We start from the raw sequence: 20,767 nt of genomic DNA on the forward strand, positions 1-20,767 counted from the left end.
ACAGAAGGTCTTTAATAACAAAGTCCATCTTCTGGGTACAGCCCTTGATGTGGGGAAAAGTGCCATGAAATATGCAAAGGGTCTCCTCTTTGTGTAGAGGGACAGAGTCCTTTGTAGGAATCTCTGCTGTGGCAGAGGAAGGGTGCTATCATAGCACATGACAGTAGAAAATCTCTTGACTGAGATAAATAAGGGTGAGAGTCTCAGGACAGTTTCTGGCTCTTTAGGGTAGGGACAGAAATAAATATTTACAATAGGCACAGTACCTGAAGAGGGCTACAGCCCATCAGGGGTTAATCAGATGCATCGCTGGGCTCAGCATGGACAGGATCCAAAGTCAGCAGGGAATCCTGTGCATCCTCAGCGGAAGTAGGAGCCGGCTGGGGACACCCGGTGGCAGTTGCAGGAACTGCAGGCTCAGCAACATCCTCCTGACATTCAGGTGGAGGGGCGCTGTCGCCCGGGGTGTCAGCTGTTCCAGCCGGGGGCTCAACAGAGCCAGGGACCACGGATGGGTCCAGAAATAGATAAATAGGAACCTGCGGCAGCGTCGCGGCTCCCTCCAGCTCCAATTCTTCTGGGCCGGGTCGTCACCCCACTGGTAACCAGCAGGTGGAGATGAGGGTCTAGTTGGAGCCTCCGGACAAGGCTCACCAACCGGGATATCCTCTCCCACGGAAGAACTGCGGGATCTGACAACGCTCCCTGCAGGGGAGACGGTGGGGGTGGCGCCCTGGATCATGCCCGGCCCATGAATAGCAATGGGGCCTGTACTCACGATCACCTTGGATGGAGCATTCACGTGGGTCACCGCCCGGGGACTCGCAGCCAAGGAAGAAGAGGTGTTCAGAGACTCCGGCCACTCGTCGTCCTCGTACAGCTCATCGCACGATGGGTAGCGGTCCTCATCGGAGTCTGGGATCCGGATCACGCCAGCTGCCCACGGCCCTCGAGGTCCCTCCTGCATGGAAAATTCGATGCACTCCCCCGGTCTCAGATTGTGGAGTCTCTCCTGCAAATCAGGCCTTTTGACGGACCGGCGGGGAATAAAGACCTCCCGTCCGGTATAGTCCTGAGTGGCAAAGCCATAGCCACGCTGCCGATCGAAGTACCGGACCATGCCGGTGGTGCGGTTCTGCTTCACCCAGGCTCCCTCTTTAGTCCAGCCGGCCATGTAGCGCTGGGCCTCCTTCTCTCGGCGTCGCTGTTCCGAGACAGCGTCTCGGAGTTGCCGGCGGAGGGCCTCACCTCGGCCTCAAGGCTGCGGAGGTGCCGGTGCTGAAGTAGTTCTCTCCGGTGTAGGCTCTGGTCTCGCAGGTTGTCGGGCAGGTGCCGGAACTGGAGCAGGAGCAGCCGGAGGATCAGGAACCACCACAGTGGGGCTGGCAGACTGGTCGGCAGGAGTAGTAGGCCTCGGTGCAGGTTGCACGGCAGCAGTAGGCCCAGGCGCTGGCTCGACAGTCCATGATGCAGCCGATGCCCAGCGAAGGGCCTCCAGACCGGCTGAGCAAAGACCACAACCATGGTCTCCAGAACCTCCAAGAACTCCGGTTGTTCCACGGAAGGGAATGGCCGAGGACCCCACATGGTGTTGACCTCACTGCACAAGATCCACACGAGTTCTGGCGTTTCGTTGAGGCGGGGCGGGGCAGGAAGTCTGCTTCGTACCAGAGGTAGGAGTCCAAGTCCTTCCCGCCAAGAGCTGTGGCGGGCTCTATTTTTTTCCTGCGCCACAGGAGGCGGGGTTTGCGCCATTCGCGCATGGGTGGAGCTTGGTGTGTCATCTAGATTTCCCACCAGTGAAGGTTTTGGCGGGCTGGAATTACTTGCTGCGCCACAGTTTCGTGAGATAAAATGCTTCAGACGCGGCAGCGCCGGATGTATCATAGTATATAAGGCTGGAAGGAGACGCAAGTCCATCAAGTCCAACCTGACAAAGTTCTTTGCAGGGGTTAACCTCTTGAGTGCTGGAGCGGTGCTCAAAAGCATGTGGCAGCAGTAATACAGTTCAATGCAGAAACACACAATCACTTGGGGCCTAAACCCGAATGGTAGCAGGGTTAGGCAGCACAGTTTTTTCAATAAAGGATAGTCTTTAGTGCCAGAATAAGGCACAGAAGTATAAATCCAGTTCGTGACGCCACTTGCAACATCCCCCACCAGGGCCTAGCCTTTTCTCTGGGCCTGGAGACAGCCGGGGCCCGCAGTACCTGAGTGGCTGGCGGTTGCAGCCTAGGCACGCTAGTGTCACGGTGCTTGGTATGGGGAACCAGAGGGCTGTCCTACAGCCTGGCAGGTCTCCAGCAGGGTGGTGTTGGCAAGAAATGATGAGGGAGAGGCTGCTATAGCGGATCTCCCTGGGGCAACCCTTTGGTGTCTAGAGTATGAGTCTCTGTGTAGTGGACAGGGTGCCGGTGATGATGGCAGCCGTAGTAGCAGGGACCAGACGGAGGCATAGGTTGAACAAAAACAACTTACAGTTCTTTATTGGAACCGACAGGAACCACAGCAACGTGCCTTTAACAGAATGGTGGAGTGCTGAGATGCATTTGGAGGGAGCCACAGGATGTAGAGCGCCAGCCTGGATGCAGAGGGCCGACTGGAAGGTAGCTGTGTCCTAATAGGATGCTTCAGCTGGTCCTGGAGTGCTTCAGATATCACCCATAAAGGTAGGATGATACCCCTTTCCTTACTAACTCTTAGCTATTAGCTCCACTCTTCAGGCAGGGGCTAGGCTCTTCCTGCTCTGGTCTGGTATGCTAGCTGTATAGAGTTTAGACTGGGGTTACTCCAGTCTGCTTCTGCAGATTCCTAGGTCTGTCTAGAACTGGTCTCTTCTCCCTCCAGGGAGAGACTGCTCTCTTCTGGAAGTTTCCTGACAGGGTCTTGTAACTCCCCTGGTCAGGTGGTGGCTACTCCTCCAATTACATCTCAGCTTACAGATACCACATAAAACAGTTAACTCCTGCCTTGCCAGGCAGGATCTACCACTGCAATGTTCCCTTGTGTCCTATAAGGACTATGTAGTGTGATGTAGTGACATGCTGTGGGACGTATTCGCAACCACCCCTCCGCCTTGCATCGGCGAGGGTGTTGCATTCTCAAAAATAGGCACAGCATGCTTGAGATGACTTTGGAACGCACAGATGGAACGCACGCCGAGTGTGCCTCAGCGTGCATGCATCGCAAAAGCCGGCTTGTGTACTGTCATGGCAACCTGATGTGATTGTACACTGTTCAGAACGCACAGAGAACTCCTGAAGTAGTATCAAAAAGGTATCTGTAAATTGTGCAGGATATCTAAGCCTTCTATATATTACAGCCTGTTCATTATATGATCTTGTTCAAAGCATGTAGAAATCTAACAGTGCCACAGCCATATATATGGGACTATATTAATATGTGACTAGGAATAGAAGGCCTGTTCAACCCCTCTCAGGCAAACCATCCTACTCAGGGGGTAAAGGAGCCACTCACCCATATAATAATATAGAACCCCCTTATTACGTCACAAGCATAATAATGCATACGAAGTCCCAGGCTAGGGCCACCTAATACTCAACCTATTAAATCACATAAATCCAATCGCCTTAATTTAAGGTGCATCTCATGTCACTGGATAGCTGATAATGGAACCTCAACCGTCACAATTTTGTAGACAACAAATAGTAGCCTGACGCCAGTTCTTAAAAAAATGAAAAATAAAAAATAGAAGAAGAAAAAGGTGTTGCGCAGGGAGACATTCAGGGTCGGCTTTGCATGATCTAAAAGAAAGAAAACACTGTTTCTGTAATCAGTAAATATGATATCACTAATGTAATCTTAACTACAGAAGATAAAACAATGTGGTCATTTACTAAGGGCCCGAATCACTATTTTTCGTCGGGTTACCCAAAAATTACCATTTTGCGCCAAATTTCCACTGGGTTTGGCAGATTGTGGCGCATCGGCGCCGGCATGCATGCGACGGAAATCAGGGGGCGTGGCCATGGGAAAACCCGCCGGATTCAGAAAAAACGCTGAATTTTTTTAAAAAAAATGTGTCGCTTGAGACGCGCTTACCGGCACCAGGAATAGGATAGTGAACTCCGGTGGACTTCAGCGCAGCAGCAACACCTGGTGGACATCGGGCACACTACCTTAGTGAATCGCCGGAAGACCCAAATCCTCGACGGAGAACGCGCTGCTGGATCGCGACAGGACCAGTAAGTAAATCTGCCCCAATGTCTCTGCAGGGTATTCTAAAACATTTTTTTTTTAAATGAAATAGTCTCAAAGTGTATTTAGCTTAAAGTCTACATTCAGACCCTTTGGTCAGGCTTGAGGAAGGCTCCAGGCCATAGGAGCCGAAACGTGTTGGAATAAACTAGTACTTTTTTTTCACTCAAGTTACCTCGGAGTGCTGCCATTTCTTTATACTAATATATTATATGTGTGTGTGTATATATATATATATATATATATATATATATATAAATGCATATATACAGTATATGCATATATACATTTATATGCAAATATATGTACATGTATATATTTATTTTTATATATATATATATATATATATACATATACACGCCCATATAAAAAGTTACTTGCATTTTTGTTTGTCCAGGCAGGGGGTGGTGCCGGCAGGCAGAAGGCTGTGCAGTCAGAGGAATTCGGGCGGCCGCGGCTGTGATGACTGCGGGCAATCGGAAGTCCTTGCTGTCGGACAGCGGATACCCGTGCAGGGGGAAGTTCGTGCGGACACAGCAGGCAGGGCCCCTGTTACTGCTGTGCTGTAGGCGTCAGCAGAGAGGGATGACCCGGGATAATGGCATTTTTGTTCTGCCATCCCGAGCCCCATACACACACAGGCTGCAGGGGGCGTTGCCACCAGCACCAGAAAGCGCATAGAGGCAGCCAACACCAGGAGTGTCACATAATTTTACACGCTGTCAGTCATGTGTATAGGAGTACCTCATACACACACAGGCTGCAGGGGGTGTGGCCGCCAGCACCAGGAAGCACATGGAGAAGTCATTACACCATTATTACTCACATCATTATACAGGCTGTCAGTCATGTGTATAGTAGTATCTCACACACACAGACTGCAGGGAGCGTGGCCGCCAGCACCAGAAAGCACTCGGAGGAGCCATTACACCATTATACCTCACATCATTATATTGTGAGCTATACTGGGGGTATGGCTGTGCCTCCCACTCATGAATAAGCTGGAGAGCTTGAATATGATAATGACTCATTGGACATTTCACAGGTCATTTGCATACAGCTTTAGGACCTCATTGCTTAAGTTTACAGGCATGTAGAGGGACAATGAAGGGATAGAGGCAATGCTTTCTAGTGGCAGTTCATGAAAATATATTTAGTTTAGGGGGTTAATTTGCCTGAAGGGTTCTCTTTAAAGGAAACCTACCATGAGGTATCTACCAGCAGAAGTAGATTGTAGATTCCTCCTGCCTGCTTCTGCCCTTATCTATAATTAAATAATCCTCAGACTTAACCTGTTAAAAAATTTACTTTAGTAATATGTAAATTAACTGCAGAGGGGCTAGTGGGGTGTGTACTAACCTGGAGCGCCGCACGTACCTGTTGCTGTTGGGCAGCAAACTGGGGCTGACTATATACTGGGGAAAGGTTGGCTGTCTAAATAATGGGGCAGGCATCTGGCTATATATTGGGACAGGGGGTGGCTATATACTGGGACAGAGGGCTTGCTATATAAAGGGGCAGGGGGCTGGGTATATACTGGGGCAGGGGGCTGGCTATATACTGTGGCAGGGGGCTGGCTATATACTGGGGCAAGGGGCTGGCTATATACTGGGACAGGGGGCTGGCTTTATACAGCGGCACGGTGGCTGAGTGAGTAGCACTTCTGCCTTCAAATCCCCCCCAGGTCAACATCTGTGTGTGTTTGCGTGGGTTTCCTCCGGGTACTCCGGTTTCCACCCACACTCCAAAAACATACTGTTAGGTTGTTTCGATTGTGAGCCCCATGGGGACAGGGACCAATTTGTCATGCTTGTGCAGCGCTGCGTAATCTGTGTGCGCTATATAAATAAAGAATTATTATTATTATTATTATTATACAGGAGCAGGGAGCTAGCTATATATGGGGCAGAGGACTGGCTATATAATGGAGGCTAGCGTGCAACTAAAATACTGGAGCCAGGGGCTGCTGGCTATTTACTGTGGTGGAGGGCTGGCTATATACTGGGGCAGAGGGCTGCCTATATACTGGGACAGAGAGCAGGCTACATACTTAAAACTTGTACTTGAGTCTATAGGTTTTCCCAGTTTTTCGTGGTAAAAGTAGGAGACTCTGCTTATACTCGAGTATATAAGGTAACAAGTTAGATTAGGTTCCAGGATTATAAAATTACAGATCAGAGCAGAGGCAGGCAGGAGGAATCTACCATCAGATCTACTTCCGCATAGTATGCTTTCTCTACCCGGGAGCATGTTCATGCTGTGCAACCTGTGCAATCTATTGATTAACTGCACTAATAATCATCATTCAATATTTGCATGACTTACTTATTATAATGATTGTGCTTTATTTTTGCCAAAAATTACACTTATTTTCCCATCACATATGCCAGTCTACTGGAGTGGAGTGTGCTGCCAATAACAGATCAATTTGAGGTCAAAATAAAGATAATTTGAGGTCAGAAGTGAATTATTGCTAATCATTTGCTCAATGCACTTGCGTGCATTGGAAAATTGTTATGGTTGTATTAATAAACATTTTTGCAATGATTGCTTCATGTAAAATTCCTTAGATCGCATATTAACCCCTTCAGGGACAAGGTTTTTTTTGTGTTTACATTTTTCACACACCAGGGGATTGAAGGGAAGCTGCGCCATTCAGAGTAGATTTGTCACATTTTAAAAGCTAAACAATCTTTTTTTTTTTTGCAATTTTCACATATAAGGGCTTATTTTCTGTAAGATAAGATGCGCTTTAAAAAATACTTCATTTTAGTTGATCTTTAGCTTATTGATGAGATTTTACTATGAAGAAAAGGAAAATGATCACTAACTATAACAATAACATGTTATCTTTATTCTATGGATCACTATGATAACGGTGATACCTCATTTATATAGTATTTATATATGAAATTATATTTTTTAGACCCCTAGGGTACTTTGACCCCAGGTTGTCTAATTGATCCTACCACATTCTGCCATAATACAATATGGCAGTACATGGGTATTTTACACATAATCTATTGCAGTGTGCCACTAGCACAATCTAACAGATCTTCAGAAACCATACAGCCTCACGTTACTAGCACCGATCGCAGATGTTACCCTGTACCAGTAGGTGTTTGCTACAATATTTCAACAAACACCCACCTCGTATGGAGAGGGTTCAGTCTGTGAGCCCTCTCCATACACCCACAGCCAAGTGTGACGTACACACGTTGGTAAGGATCAAAAATTAAAAAGACAAAGAGAGGGTGAATAGGCTAATATTAAAAAAAAAACGTTATTTCATTTTATATACTACATCAATCTATCACATAACAGAGATTGAGACTAGAGATGAGCAAGCACTAAAATGCTCGAGTGCTCGTTATTCGAGACAAACTTTTTCTGATGCTCGAGTGCTCGTCTCGAATAACAAGCCCCATTGAAGTCAATGGGAGACTCGAGCATTTTTCAAAGGGACCATGGTTCGGGAATAAAACGTGTTATTTAACTGAAAAAGAATGTCTTCTCATAAGTTAGCAGATGTATGCAAACATCTGCAATCTATTCTTCACTGTTCCGCGCGTATATTATCTCCCGACAAGTTAGCAGATGTGAAGAACAGTAAAGAATAGAATAAAAACAGTGAACACAGGATCATTTAAGTGAAAAACGCAGTGAAAAACAAAGTGAAGAATAGATTGCAGATGTTCGGCACATCTGCTTACTTGTTGGGAGATACGCTGTCCCGGGATCCGTGCTGCTGCTCCCCGGTGTCCCCGTGCTGCTGCTCCCCGGTGTCTCCGTTCTGCCCCTGCCCCGATGTCTCAGTGCTGCCCGATGTGTCCGTGCTGCCCGATGTGTCCGTGCTGCCCCAGTGTCTACGTGCTGCCCCAGTGTCTCCGTTCTGCCCCTGCCCCGATGTCTCCGTGCTGCCCCAGTGTCTCCGTGCTGCCCCATTGTCTCCGTTGTGCCCCTGCCCCGATGTCTCCGTGCTGCCCGATGTCTCCGTGCTGCCCCAGTGTCTCCGTGCTGCTCCAGTGTCTCCATTCTGCCCCTGCCCGATGTCTCTGTGCTGCCCGATGTCTCCATGCTGCCCGATGTCTCCGTGCTGCCCCAGTGTCTCCGTGCTGCCCCAGTGTCATCGTTCTGCCCCTGCCCCGATGTCTCCGTGCTGCCCGATGTCTCCCTGCTGCCCAATGTCTTCGTGCTGCCCCAGTGTCATCGTTATGCCCCTGCCCCGATGTCTCCATGCTGCCCGATGTCTCCCTGCTGCCCGATGTCTCCGTGCTGCCCCAGTGTCTCCGTGCTGCCCCAGTGTCTCCGTTCTGCCCGATGTGTCCGTGCTACCTCAGTGTCTCCGTGCTGCCCCAGTGTCTCCGTTCTGCCTGATGTGTCCGTGCTACCTCAGTGTCTCCGTGCTGCCCAATGTCTCCATGCTGCCCCAGTGTCTCCGTGCTGCCCCAGTGTCTCCGTGCTGCCCCAGTGTCTCCGTGCTGCCCCAGTGTCTCCGTTTTGCCCCTGCCCCGATGTCTCCGTGCTGCTGTTCCCGCGATGTCTCCGTGCTGCTGCTCCCCGGTGTCTCCGTGCTGCTGCTCCCTGGTGTCTCCGTGCTGCTGCTCCCCCAATGTCTCTGTGCTGCTGTTCCCCCGATGTCTCCATGCTGCTGCTCCCCGGTGTCTCCGTGCTGCTGTTCCCCCAATGTCTCCGTGCTGCTGCTCCCCGGTGTCTCCGTGCTGCTGCTCCCCGGTGTCTCTGTGCTGCTCCCCCCGGTGTCTCCGTCCTTCTCACCATGTTCTTCAATGTGTTCTTCACACATATATATTGTTCTTCACATAGTATTTTGTTCGCACCGTTCCGCGCGTATCTCCCGACAAGTAAGCAGATGTGCCGAACATCTGTAATCTATTCTTCACTGTGTTCTTCACTGTGTTTTTCACTTAAATAATCCTGTGTTCACTGTGTTCACTGTTTTTATTCTATTCTTCATTGTTCTTCACTGTGTTTTTTTAATTAAATGCTCGATCTCGAGCAGGGGAAATACTCGTCCGAGCAACAAGCCGTTTGGAGTACCTTAATACTCGAACGAGCATCAAGCTCGGACGAGTATACTCGTTCATCTCTAATTGAGACACTTAAAAAGTACATCAGTACATAGACAAAGAAAGCTACTGGAACCAGTTTTCATGGAAACTGACCAACAACCTTCAATGGGGGCACCAATCGGCATTTGAAGATGGCGGCACCCATGCACAGCACTGTTAGGTGCCAGCATCGACCATGGCAGTTACCAGAAGGTGTCAGCTGACCCCCGTCATGTATTGAGAGAGCTCTCAATTGGTGAGCCCTCTCCATATACCACTTCACCACCAACTATATTTATGTTTAACCTATTTATTTAACCATATTTTTGAGTGACATTCATAAAAGTGGTTGTCTAAGTTATCCCCTATACAACTAGGTGAAGTTTGGGACCCCCAGCTCCCCAGAGAAAAAGGGATTCAGTTCTTACTAATGGGTGGAGTGGCAGGATAAGCATGTAACTTGTCACCCCAATTATATTTGAATGACAGAAATAGCTGAGCACAACACTCCGCTATGCGTGCATGCTTGTCCTGCCGATCCACCCTTTTGTGAAAACGGAATCCCTGTTCTCTGGAGAGCCAGTTGGATAGGGCATAAACTTTATATTTATACTTAGGACAACCCTTAGGATAACAATTTTTAGTGATAAATGTTCGGTTGGACTGATAAGAGGTTACTTTTCTGTTTTTTACTTTAATGCTCTCCCTTTGATGCAAATTTAGGGTTCCTATGTATTGCACCACACATGGAATATACTGTTAGATGAGTACAGTGGATCACAGCAACAATATGGTTTTTACTTATCAATGTATAAAGTTTTTATTAGTATATAATTAATTTGTTGTAAACATAATTAGTTCTAGATATATAATATCTATAATTAAGTGTTATATTTTATTCATCTACTAGATTTTCTCTCTGCATTCTCTCTCCGTGAATTGGAAGTCTGCTTTCAGATGTTGGTTGGATACCTACCATAGTTGATTCTGCTTACTCTGTTTTATTTAGTGTCAATGTAAAACAGTGATATCTTTTTTTTATTATTCATTGTTCTCAATAATTCATTGTTTTTATTCATTTTTTTTATCTCATTCACAAGCGTAACTAGCAGAGGCTGAGCCACATAGCAGATTTCTGCATGGGGCCCCCCTTCCACTTAAAAAACATATATATATATATTTGAAAATCAACACATTTATACACCCATTAGTAGACTGTTACACACATACAATATAAAACTTTCCCCTTCTCTTTACATGCATGGCGGGCTTGGGGGTTGCACAGGGGGGACCGGCCAGCATAATATTAATAATCTACGCTCCCTACGCCTCTCCATGGGGGTTTGGATGGACCAGGACTTCCATCCGCCGGGCGGCTGGCCCATGTTGGGAAGTTACGTTGAAATGAAGTTGTGCAGCAGTGCATGATAAATAATGATCCATGGCAACAAATCACTTTTCATTTTATTAGCTGCTGTAAGAAACTGAAAGCTGAACTTTGACTGGTTGCCATCTAGAACAGTTTTGCTCTCAGACATTTCTTATAAATCTCCCCCAGCTGCTTCTGTGTATTACTTCTGTCTCTATTCTACCTAGAACGTCCATGTAATCTGTAATCTGATAGCAAGTATAACTTTGTACTAACCTTATGCAGGAAATAGTTTATATCTACAGGATCTAGTGATAAACCTCCCTCACTTTTTATCTGATGGACACCAACAGTCTTATCCAAGTCTTACCTGGTAACTGTGAATCGAGTTATCTGCTTCATTAGTATATACAGATACACAATGACTTCCTCAAAATTATATACAAACAGTCCCTCCAAAGAAAATATATGCAGTGGCATCCAAATTAAAAGCTTGCAGTGCCCCCAAATAAAATGCACGCAGTGCTCTCAGGTAATATACATGCAGTGCCATTCAAATTTAAGGATTTCTACCATAAGTTTTACTGATGGTAGACGTGTCCTAATGGAACAATGTTCCTAAGGACTTCTTTTATTACAACTGCAAAAAAAATTATGCTAATTAGCCTCGGCACACCGTCTACCTCACCAGAACGCCACAGAGTGTCTCATATTTTGATTTATTCACTCTCTTGTTCCCCTAGCAGCCCTGCCCACTCCTACCTATCAGCTGCTCTATGCGCTGTATATATAGTTATAATAAAACAAGTTCCTCAGAAACTTCTTATCAGGACATGTCTACCATCAGTAAATCTGAGGACCTTTCACCCTCAAAAATGGCACTACAACAGTCCCAGCTGCTACAACAGTCCCAGCTGCTACAACAATCCCCGCAGTGTTACAATGCTAGCGTTATCGGAGGGCAAAGGCGGCACGGCAGGCAAACCCTGGCCTCTGGAGTTTGCGGGGTGGTCCGGGGAAGAGGCAGCGCTTTGAGAACGGTCTGGCATTTGTAGTGTAAAGCGCACCAGTGTTTGTTAGCTTCATCTGAGGTTTCCGATAATGCTAGCAGTGTAACACTGCTGTAACACTACTGTTATTGCACTAGGAGCTGCTTACTTTAGTAAACAGCTCCTACTGCCATTTTTGAGGGTAAATGCATGCAGTCCTCCCAAATAATATATATGCAGTGCCATCCAAATAAAATACATGCAGTGTCATCCAAATAAAATACATGCTATGTCATCCAAATAAAATACACGTTATGTCATCCAAATAAAATACATGCAGTGTCATGCAAGTAAAATACATGCAGTGCCATACACATAAAATACATGCAGTGTCATCCAAATAAAATGCATGCAGTGCCTTAGAAATAAAATACATGCAGTGTCATCCAAATAAAATGCATGCAGTGCCTTAGAAATAAAATGCATGCAGTGCCATCCAAACAAAATGTATGCAGTGTCATCAACTAAAATACATGCAGTGCCTTAGAAATAAAATGCATGCAGTGCCTTAGAAATAAAATACATGCAGTGTCATCCAAATAAAATACAAGCCGTGCCATCCAAATAAAATACATGCAGTGTCATCCAAATAAAATACATGCAGTGTTGTCCAAAAAAATGCATGCAGTGCCATCCAAATAAAATATATGCAGTGCCATCCAAATAAAATGCATGCAGTGTCTTTCAAATACTCCCATTGATGTCTGCAAACCACACATTATAATTGAGCATAAACATATACTTTATAATGTCTACACAGCACACAGATACAATTAAATATATACTAGCCTTTAATATGCTGTGCAGATAAATATATGTACTGTACATAAGGGCTTAGATACATATAGCAGAGCTAGACATGACTTACAGATTAAATCAGGAGAAGCTGCTGCCTTTTCCCTCTGTGTTGGTCTGGTCTGACCTAGTCTTTATCCTGCTGGGCTCCTCGCAGGTCACAATTCTTCTCCATCAGCCCCTTATTATGACGTCTCCCAGCCGTCACCACAAGATTTGCCTGCCAGGTGTCTTCACATTTCCACAACCCCTAAAAATATCACAGTCACAGTATAGTCTCTCCTGGATAGCAAGAATGTCCCACACTGCGCTGCTAAATAACACTTACTCCATACAATTGAACATGCTGCCCCCTGCATATACTTAGTGATACACTGTTATCCCCTCAAAATATATTAAAATATAAATTGTACCCACTAAAGATATTTATACAGCTATATGCGGCTCCCTCTTCTGCAGAGAGAGGCAGGCATGCATGATGCCATAAGAAGGCCATCAGCAGAGGCCTCTCTGACATTTATTCTTTATTGAAGTGGCCGTTGCGGTTCCAGCAGCGGGACTCTTTCTGCGACTCCACCTCCTTAAGCGGGTGGTGGGGGTCCACACCTACCTCAGGCAGAGGCCGGTCACCTTCACCTGCGAGCCCACTCACAGACCCTGTGACTGCGATCTTTATGTCCCTGCTGGTTCCCATTTCTACACTTTGAATATGCTGACTGGACCCCATCTCTGCAGAAGCCCCAGAAGTTCTGTTACAAGTTTCCATCAGTAATTCAGTCAAAGATCCCAAAGTTCTACATTCCATCCACCTAATAACACACCGCACAGTAACCTTGATGGACACAAATCTTAGCCCTGGTCACATGTTGGCGAAAAAAAATCACCATACATTTTGTTGCAATATACAGCATTAAGAAAGAACACATTTTACAAATAAACCATTCCTGTGGCAGTCCCAAGGATTTGTTTTTAAGAAACGTATCCTTCTCAGTAGGTTTTCACCTCACTCATGCTCCCTTCCCTGTGTATAGGTCAGACAAAGCAGATATTGCCTGGGCAATAGAGAGTCAATAAAATTATGATACCATTTCGGTTTCTGTTTCCTTTGCTGACATAATAGGGCAGTCACTGGGCGTGTGCCATACAAATAGCTCAGCAGCTGCTATGTCAGTGCTGTGTCCCAGGTACAGAATACCTGCTCTTCACAAGGACCATACTACATGCCCGTAAAAGGTGTGAAATGATGAAAATGAGGTGCAAGGACGTGCAGAGAGCAGCAGAGGGCGCTCTATAGCAGCAACTATTCACCCAACAACTATGGCAGAGGAGATGACAAAGGCGGCAGCACAAGGAAACCTACAGCTAGTCAGGACCCACCTGGAGAGTGGGGTGAATCCTAACACCAGAAACTCTTATGGCAGGACACCCATCCAGGTAGGTGGGATGGAAAATGTGTCAAGTTGAAAAAGGTAACCATATGCATATGATAACATTGGAACCCTTCATATGTAGGAAAGGAGTGATATGGGAACTCTTATGGTTCATGATAGATAGATAGATAGATAGATAGATAGATAGATAGATAGATAGATAGATAGATAGATAGATAGATAGATAGATAGATGGATGGAAATAAAGATATAGATCCATGCTTGCCCTGGGTTTATACTTTAGGTATATATCGAAATTGTACTGTATAATGTATATAGACACACAAAGAGATGTATGAAGCTGAGTATATAAGTATGCGCCTAAGGCTGGACATGATTATTATATCAATATGTATATCAAGTTTTATCATTTGTTAAATATTACAGGATAAAATGTATATTAAAGTACTATATATATATATATATATATATATATATATATATATATATATATATATATATATATAAAATCTATATACATGTGTATATATACATATATATATAGATATATAGATATATAGATATATATGTGTGTGTGTGTGTGTGTGTGTGTAAAATGACTTACAGTAATACATATAAACAAATAGGCAGCATTCTGAAACTTGTGAAAAGGATTTGGGAGAGCACTCACTAGTGCAGTGCTGTACATAAGTATATGTGTGTGTTTGTGTAGTGTGTAGACAAATATTTATGCAAATAAGTTTTGGAATCAGGATTCTCTATCAATCATAGCACACACATAAAGGCAACCATTATCATTCAATTTGTACTAAGAAAATACAATTTACTTTTCTGCTGTCATTCTAAAAGCAGACACTACACTCATATACATTACTCATTACATATAGTTACTGGTGATCCAAGATACAAAGAAATTTTGAAAAATAGAAGTACAGACAGAACATAGCTGTACTTTTATTTTTTTCCATACAGAAACTAATTCTTATCGGTAGGCATCCACCTGGCTGACCCCCATCCCACAAACAGTACGGCAATAGCTTGTTCACTGACTGCAAAGGATGTACTGCATTTCCACAAGAGATGTAAGAACAACAGGGACCAGCAGGGGGCGCTCAATAGCAGCTAAATACTAGCATAGAAAATCATAGCAGAGGGTCTGGTGATGGCAGCTGGTGAGGAGGCGGCTGGAGGGTGGGGTCATTCTCAACCACAAGAACTCTCTTGGCAGGATACACAACCAGGTACTCTGTGTGGGGAAATAGATGACAGATAATTACTATATTAAGTACTGTCATTAATATAGAATATATATAAAATGCACATTATATATGGTTCCTATTTACTGTTTATCTGAAATACTTGTGTATAAATCCTTGTAGAAATAGAATAAAAAGGGAAGGCTTACAGGACATAAAGATGCTGTATGTATAGGAAATAGTGAAGTTTTTTTTAGGAACAATTAGGGAGGAATACATTAACAACATGTGCTAGCATGCGCAGATCCATCCTACACAGGAGGAAACATCTTATTCATAATATCTATGCAAGCACATGTACAGTACTTTTTTTGTAATAAACTTTAGTGAATAAACAGCACAACAGCAACAGTATACACAGATTCTTTATCATCGGGAATATGGGAAGAATATTGCTATAACACACATATTTAGTATATACATATAGAAATAGTATGTACATAGATATAGATAGCTATAAAGGTTTAACGTATATATAAACACACACATATATATATATATATATATATATATATATATATATATATATATATATGTATATATATATATAGACATGTTGATATGAATACAAATAGAATATACATAGATAAGCTTATTTATATATCGCCATCATACAGTAGTGCTTTACAAATGATATAAATAAAGCTCCCATGCTAATAAAGCTCCCATGCGTTTTTTCACATTTTACCTTGGAGTGCAGTCTCATTTTTTTCTTGGATATATTTGTCTGGTGTGTCAAGACCAGGATATTGGGGTTTGCACCCACAAAATTACTTGGTAATCTTGGTGCTGCTGGACTTTTCAAATGTTGTTTTATATATATATATATATATATATATATATATATATATATATATATATATATATATGTGTGTGTGTGTGTGTGTGTGTAGAGAGAGAGAGAGGGACAGGGAGAGATTTATATATTGTATACATGTATATAGTATATACATAGAAATATAGGCATATAGCTATATATATATATATATATAAATGCATATAGGCTTTATGGGAATATCACCAAAATAAAAATACAGATATAAGCCACCAAATAAAAATATATAATCTCGTTTAAATGTAATAAATCTCGTTTGAAAATGTTGCATTTTACAACATTTCATATTTGTGGGTAGTGACCAAAATAAAGATTGTCAATGGGAGTCAACCCGTAGCAACTGGGGAGCAGCTAGAGGCTGCAATAGCTATTATAATAAAATGGTAGTATAATGCAATTAATGTAGGTGAGTAGTATATACACGTATGTATATAGATATAAATATACATTATATACACAGATACAAGTATATAGAAATATAGAGAGCGAGTTTATACATACATATCGTATATACAGGTATAGATATATAAGTATAGATAAGTATATATAATGCATTATAATAAGTATAGATCTATACACGTGTTGAGACTAAATTCATTATTTTCTAAAGATACAGATACATCTTATTTATTTATCATGTATGATTACATTGTATAATTTTATATTCTTTTAAAGTTAGTATCAACGAGTGCAACTACTGCGGCTATGACTAATATACATATCCATACTATAAGTATATATTTGTATTTGATAATAGTATTACACATTATAAGTCTGACTTGTTCTGAAATGTAAGTGATATAAACTCTAAAACTTTAGGTGAAACCTATAGACTGGAAATCATTATTGATCATTTCAAGTCTGTTATCAGATTAACCTTCTCATGTAAACATTTTCCCTTAAGCATAATAGGACATACTAGTCCTGACTGATCTCTTCATCTCCCATCTATATTAGCATATTTACATTGCAGTAGGGGGTGGCACACACAGGGCCTAATAGATCTACTAGTGATGTTGGTGGACAATGTAGCCTGTAGGTTCAATATGATGAAGCTGATTATAATAACACTAAAGTCTGATATTTTTCCCACCAGGTGATGATGATGGGCAATCCACACTTAGCTCAGTTGCTTATCGATCATGGAGCTGACCCTAACCTGCCCGATCCCACAACTGGCACCTGCCCTGCTCACGATGCCATCCGTGGAGGCTTTGTGGACACACTGGCGGTCCTGCTGAAAGGAGGAGCAAGTGTGAACGGACCCCTGGACAACTATGGTGCGCGCCCCATAGATCTAGCCTCCCCATCGGTTCTACAGGAACTAAGAGTCCGGGGTATTGTCAGTACCACTGGACAGTAGCTGCGCTTTCTCTAATAAATATATATATATATATATATATATATATATATATATATATATATATATATATATATGTATATACTGCTCAGATATCCGTTTATTTTAGGGGTGTTGTGTCTAGCACTTTAGAAGCAAGAGGGATTCTGTTTGTTCTATAAAAAAAAAAGAAAAAAAGACTTGACGTTGTTATAAATAATAACAATAATTTATCATCACTTTTATTAACAATATTGTAACGGATGGTGTTTTAATTATTCCATTATTCCTCATACAAAATTATCAATTAATTGGAAGCGTCACATAATACAAAATTCATGATTTATTACTACTAATTATGACTAGGAAAGTGTAGCCAAATCTTCAAGCTATACCCTGGAAAACTGGCAACTTCCATCCCGGATTATTACTACAAAGCTTTCTGTGTACTGCAGTCTACAAACTACAATGAATTTCTCTCTGCTTACATTTATTTTTTTACTTAACCCTAAAACTACTTAAAATTTTTCCTTTGTCGGAAACTTGTTGGGGAGAGGGTGATCGAAAAATAAAATATTGCTATTGTTTTATCCTTTGTGACCCTCCAGGCAGGTAGTATATTTGCGCCATAGTGCTGACTTTTCTGTCTACATCTTCCTTGAACCTACAATATGATGGGCTGTGTGTCATTTTAAAAACCCTATTGACTAAAAAGGACGATATTATTAAGTAGCCTTGATTGATATTTTACTATCATATAGGTTCTTACTTTTGAATAAAAATCGATGGTGCAATTTTCAATCTTTTGTTTACTCACATGGGGCTGTAAAATGAACACAAAACCATCTCTGTTTTTTTATAGCACCCGTTATGCTCAGTTTGGCAAGTCTAATGGAAGGAGTATTATCTAACTGCATGGAAATACATATGATTTAGTAGGTGCAGGCAGATTGCCATGGAAAAACCCTATACTACTCCAGAGCTAAAACCTCCCTTCCTAAATCTCTAGATACAAATCATGATTATGCCATTCTGTAGTTTTACTTGGTGATCCAAACTCTAAAACGTGTCTTCATTCTTCCTATAGGATGATTCATTGCCCTCTTCTGTATATCGTTGCTATCTGATAATATACCACTGATACACCATAAATTAGCTGGAGTTCGATGCACTCAGAATTAAAGGGGTTACATGAATCATCACAACAATATGTTATAATATTTTCTTGTTGGCTTTTGTTATAAATGTATTACTATAAGGTTAATGTGGTTCGCTTCCAGGATCATTTTGTTTTTTTCAATTTGTCTATGTAATATGTAAGCAGGGACATACAGAATGAAACAGGAAGGTCACACCAGCACTTCCCTATGTGGCCCACACTATTTACTCAACTTCTAAGGGTTATTAAGGATTTTAAGGGTTCACTGTGTGTACTTGTTCACTAGAGGTTTCTGAAATGACAACCTGCCTGGTTTCTTGTGGACTCGTGTCTATCTTTAAGTGCAGAACAATTGGGGCTGATATTGTATGTGTTGTCCCTTTTATATACTGACCCTATACTAAAGTCCACCAGCAGCATCCTATTATTTAACAATACTTTCTATTTGCCAGATGGATACATACCTCAGCATCACTATAATCACATGCAGAATTATTTAGCATGATGCACTACGGTGATTTAGATGCTATGGTTTAGGATTGATTTTTACACAAAGTCATTACAATATCTCCAGTTCCTCAGGGAGCTCCTGTACCTGGGGCATTCTTCCACTATGGGGACTTTAGGATCAATGATTTATTTGCAGTGCATACTGAGGAAATCCAGCACAAGCATTTCGCATCTTATGGAAGAAATAGACATCAATTTCGTGCTTTGTCATAAACAAAACCATTCACACCTTAGCCAGCCCTCTGTTTACATGTCATATACTTCTATTTTTATTTGTTCTATATTGTTCAGTTTTATAGGGCTTTTCAAATTGATCATTTTGCGTAATCCAAAGTATACAGAATTCCTGAAGTCAGATGTAAAACCTTATTTTGACTGGGAGTGTACAGTTTTGCTGGAATTTTGAGTTTAGTTTTTTTTTAGAATTTATATCTGGATTTGCAATTTTCACATATGGACATGAAAATGGAATGCGAGCAACAATGGCAATATGAACGATGGAGTTAAGATAAATAAACAGGTGCACAGCATAGATTACACTTTGGGGAAAATAAGTAATAACATAAAAATAAAATGATCTTTATTATCAATATTCTCTAATTTTACAACTGGAGAAAGCGAATAATAAGAAAGCACCATGAATCTGAAGTATATGTGTGGAAATGGAAAAGATTGTATCTAGCTCTTACACCGCACGGAACAAGAGCAGGCACTACAGGAGTACTTTGCCTTACAGAAACTTTATACTTTACATTGTGTATTTTTAATTTTATTGTCAGGTGTATATATATTATCAATAATAATAGTAACAAGTGCAGCTGCTCGATTAAATATATAAGAATCGTGTAGATTTTGTAGATTTGGGGGAATGTAATATCATAATGCAATTACAATATTTTAAGGTGAAAATATGGAGCTATGATAATACATGGCATAGCATCTGAACTTTGAGCAGTAAGAGATTGTCCTGCGCAGGGTGCTTGTCTTGTTGTAAGAGTAGTATGATATGAGAATGGAAAAGTGAAATCGCGAAAAGACAAAGTCTTGTTTAAAAAGAAAAATATTTTAATGCATCCAATTTGTAATATATATATACAGTGTGGAAGTCCAGATTTACGCATGAAAATGTTATGCAGTTATCACTTATAAGAAATAAAATATAGAGCTCAATTGAGAGGCGTCAAACCAACAAGTAGATCTAAAAGTTGTAAGAAGGATATAGAAAGGATGCTGGACTTCGTTCTAATGTCTTTTTCTCAAAATGGTGCATTGGAACCTGTTAAACAACACAGCTAGTATGTTTTCATACACAGATGGCTGATATTTCAATTTTTTCCAGTGTCTATCCATCTGTTTACAGGTCGCAAATACCTATCCACATACTATAGAAACAACCCAATACAGAAGCTTGCAACACCCTGTTATTTTTTACAATAGATTTTCTTTTGTTAGGATCTTGTGGCACTGAATGATTGTATTCTATAAATTCACAGTAGTGAAAGCCGTGGAGGCACCGAAGTCACTGCCATCTTGTATTAGTCTATGAATTCTTCTTCTGGGATTGTTCACTACTCTATGTTTTGTAAACTACAACTCCCATCATGTTCTTACAGTCCATGACACATGTATATGGCATAGCATATATAGGGACATGAAGATTGTACAACTGAAAACAATTATTAGAAGCCAAACAAGGAAATCCGCTGGGAGGAACTAGTTAGGTGACATCAACATGTCCCACCCCGTGTGCTCACACTGCTGAAGAGTGATGCTGAGA

At 42.2% G+C, this 20,767-nt stretch overlaps 1 protein-coding gene across 1 annotated transcript; it reads left to right on the plus strand.

The window, feature by feature from the left end:
- Positions 1 to 13,660: 13,660 nt before the first annotated feature.
- Positions 13,661 to 17,373, plus strand: LOC140133350 (cyclin-dependent kinase inhibitor 2A-like). The gene is made up of 2 exons (XM_072153446.1): positions 13,661 to 13,934; positions 17,079 to 17,373. Exons 1-2 carry the CDS (start codon positions 13,818 to 13,820, stop codon positions 17,343 to 17,345), a joined length of 384 nt encoding a protein of 127 aa, XP_072009547.1. The 5' UTR covers positions 13,661 to 13,817; the 3' UTR covers positions 17,346 to 17,373.
- Positions 17,374 to 20,767: the final 3,394 nt, after the last annotated feature.

The sequence above is a fragment of the Engystomops pustulosus genome, chromosome 1 (genome assembly GCF_040894005.1).
Source record: "Engystomops pustulosus chromosome 1, aEngPut4.maternal, whole genome shotgun sequence".
Lineage (NCBI taxonomy): Eukaryota > Metazoa > Chordata > Amphibia > Anura > Leptodactylidae > Engystomops > Engystomops pustulosus.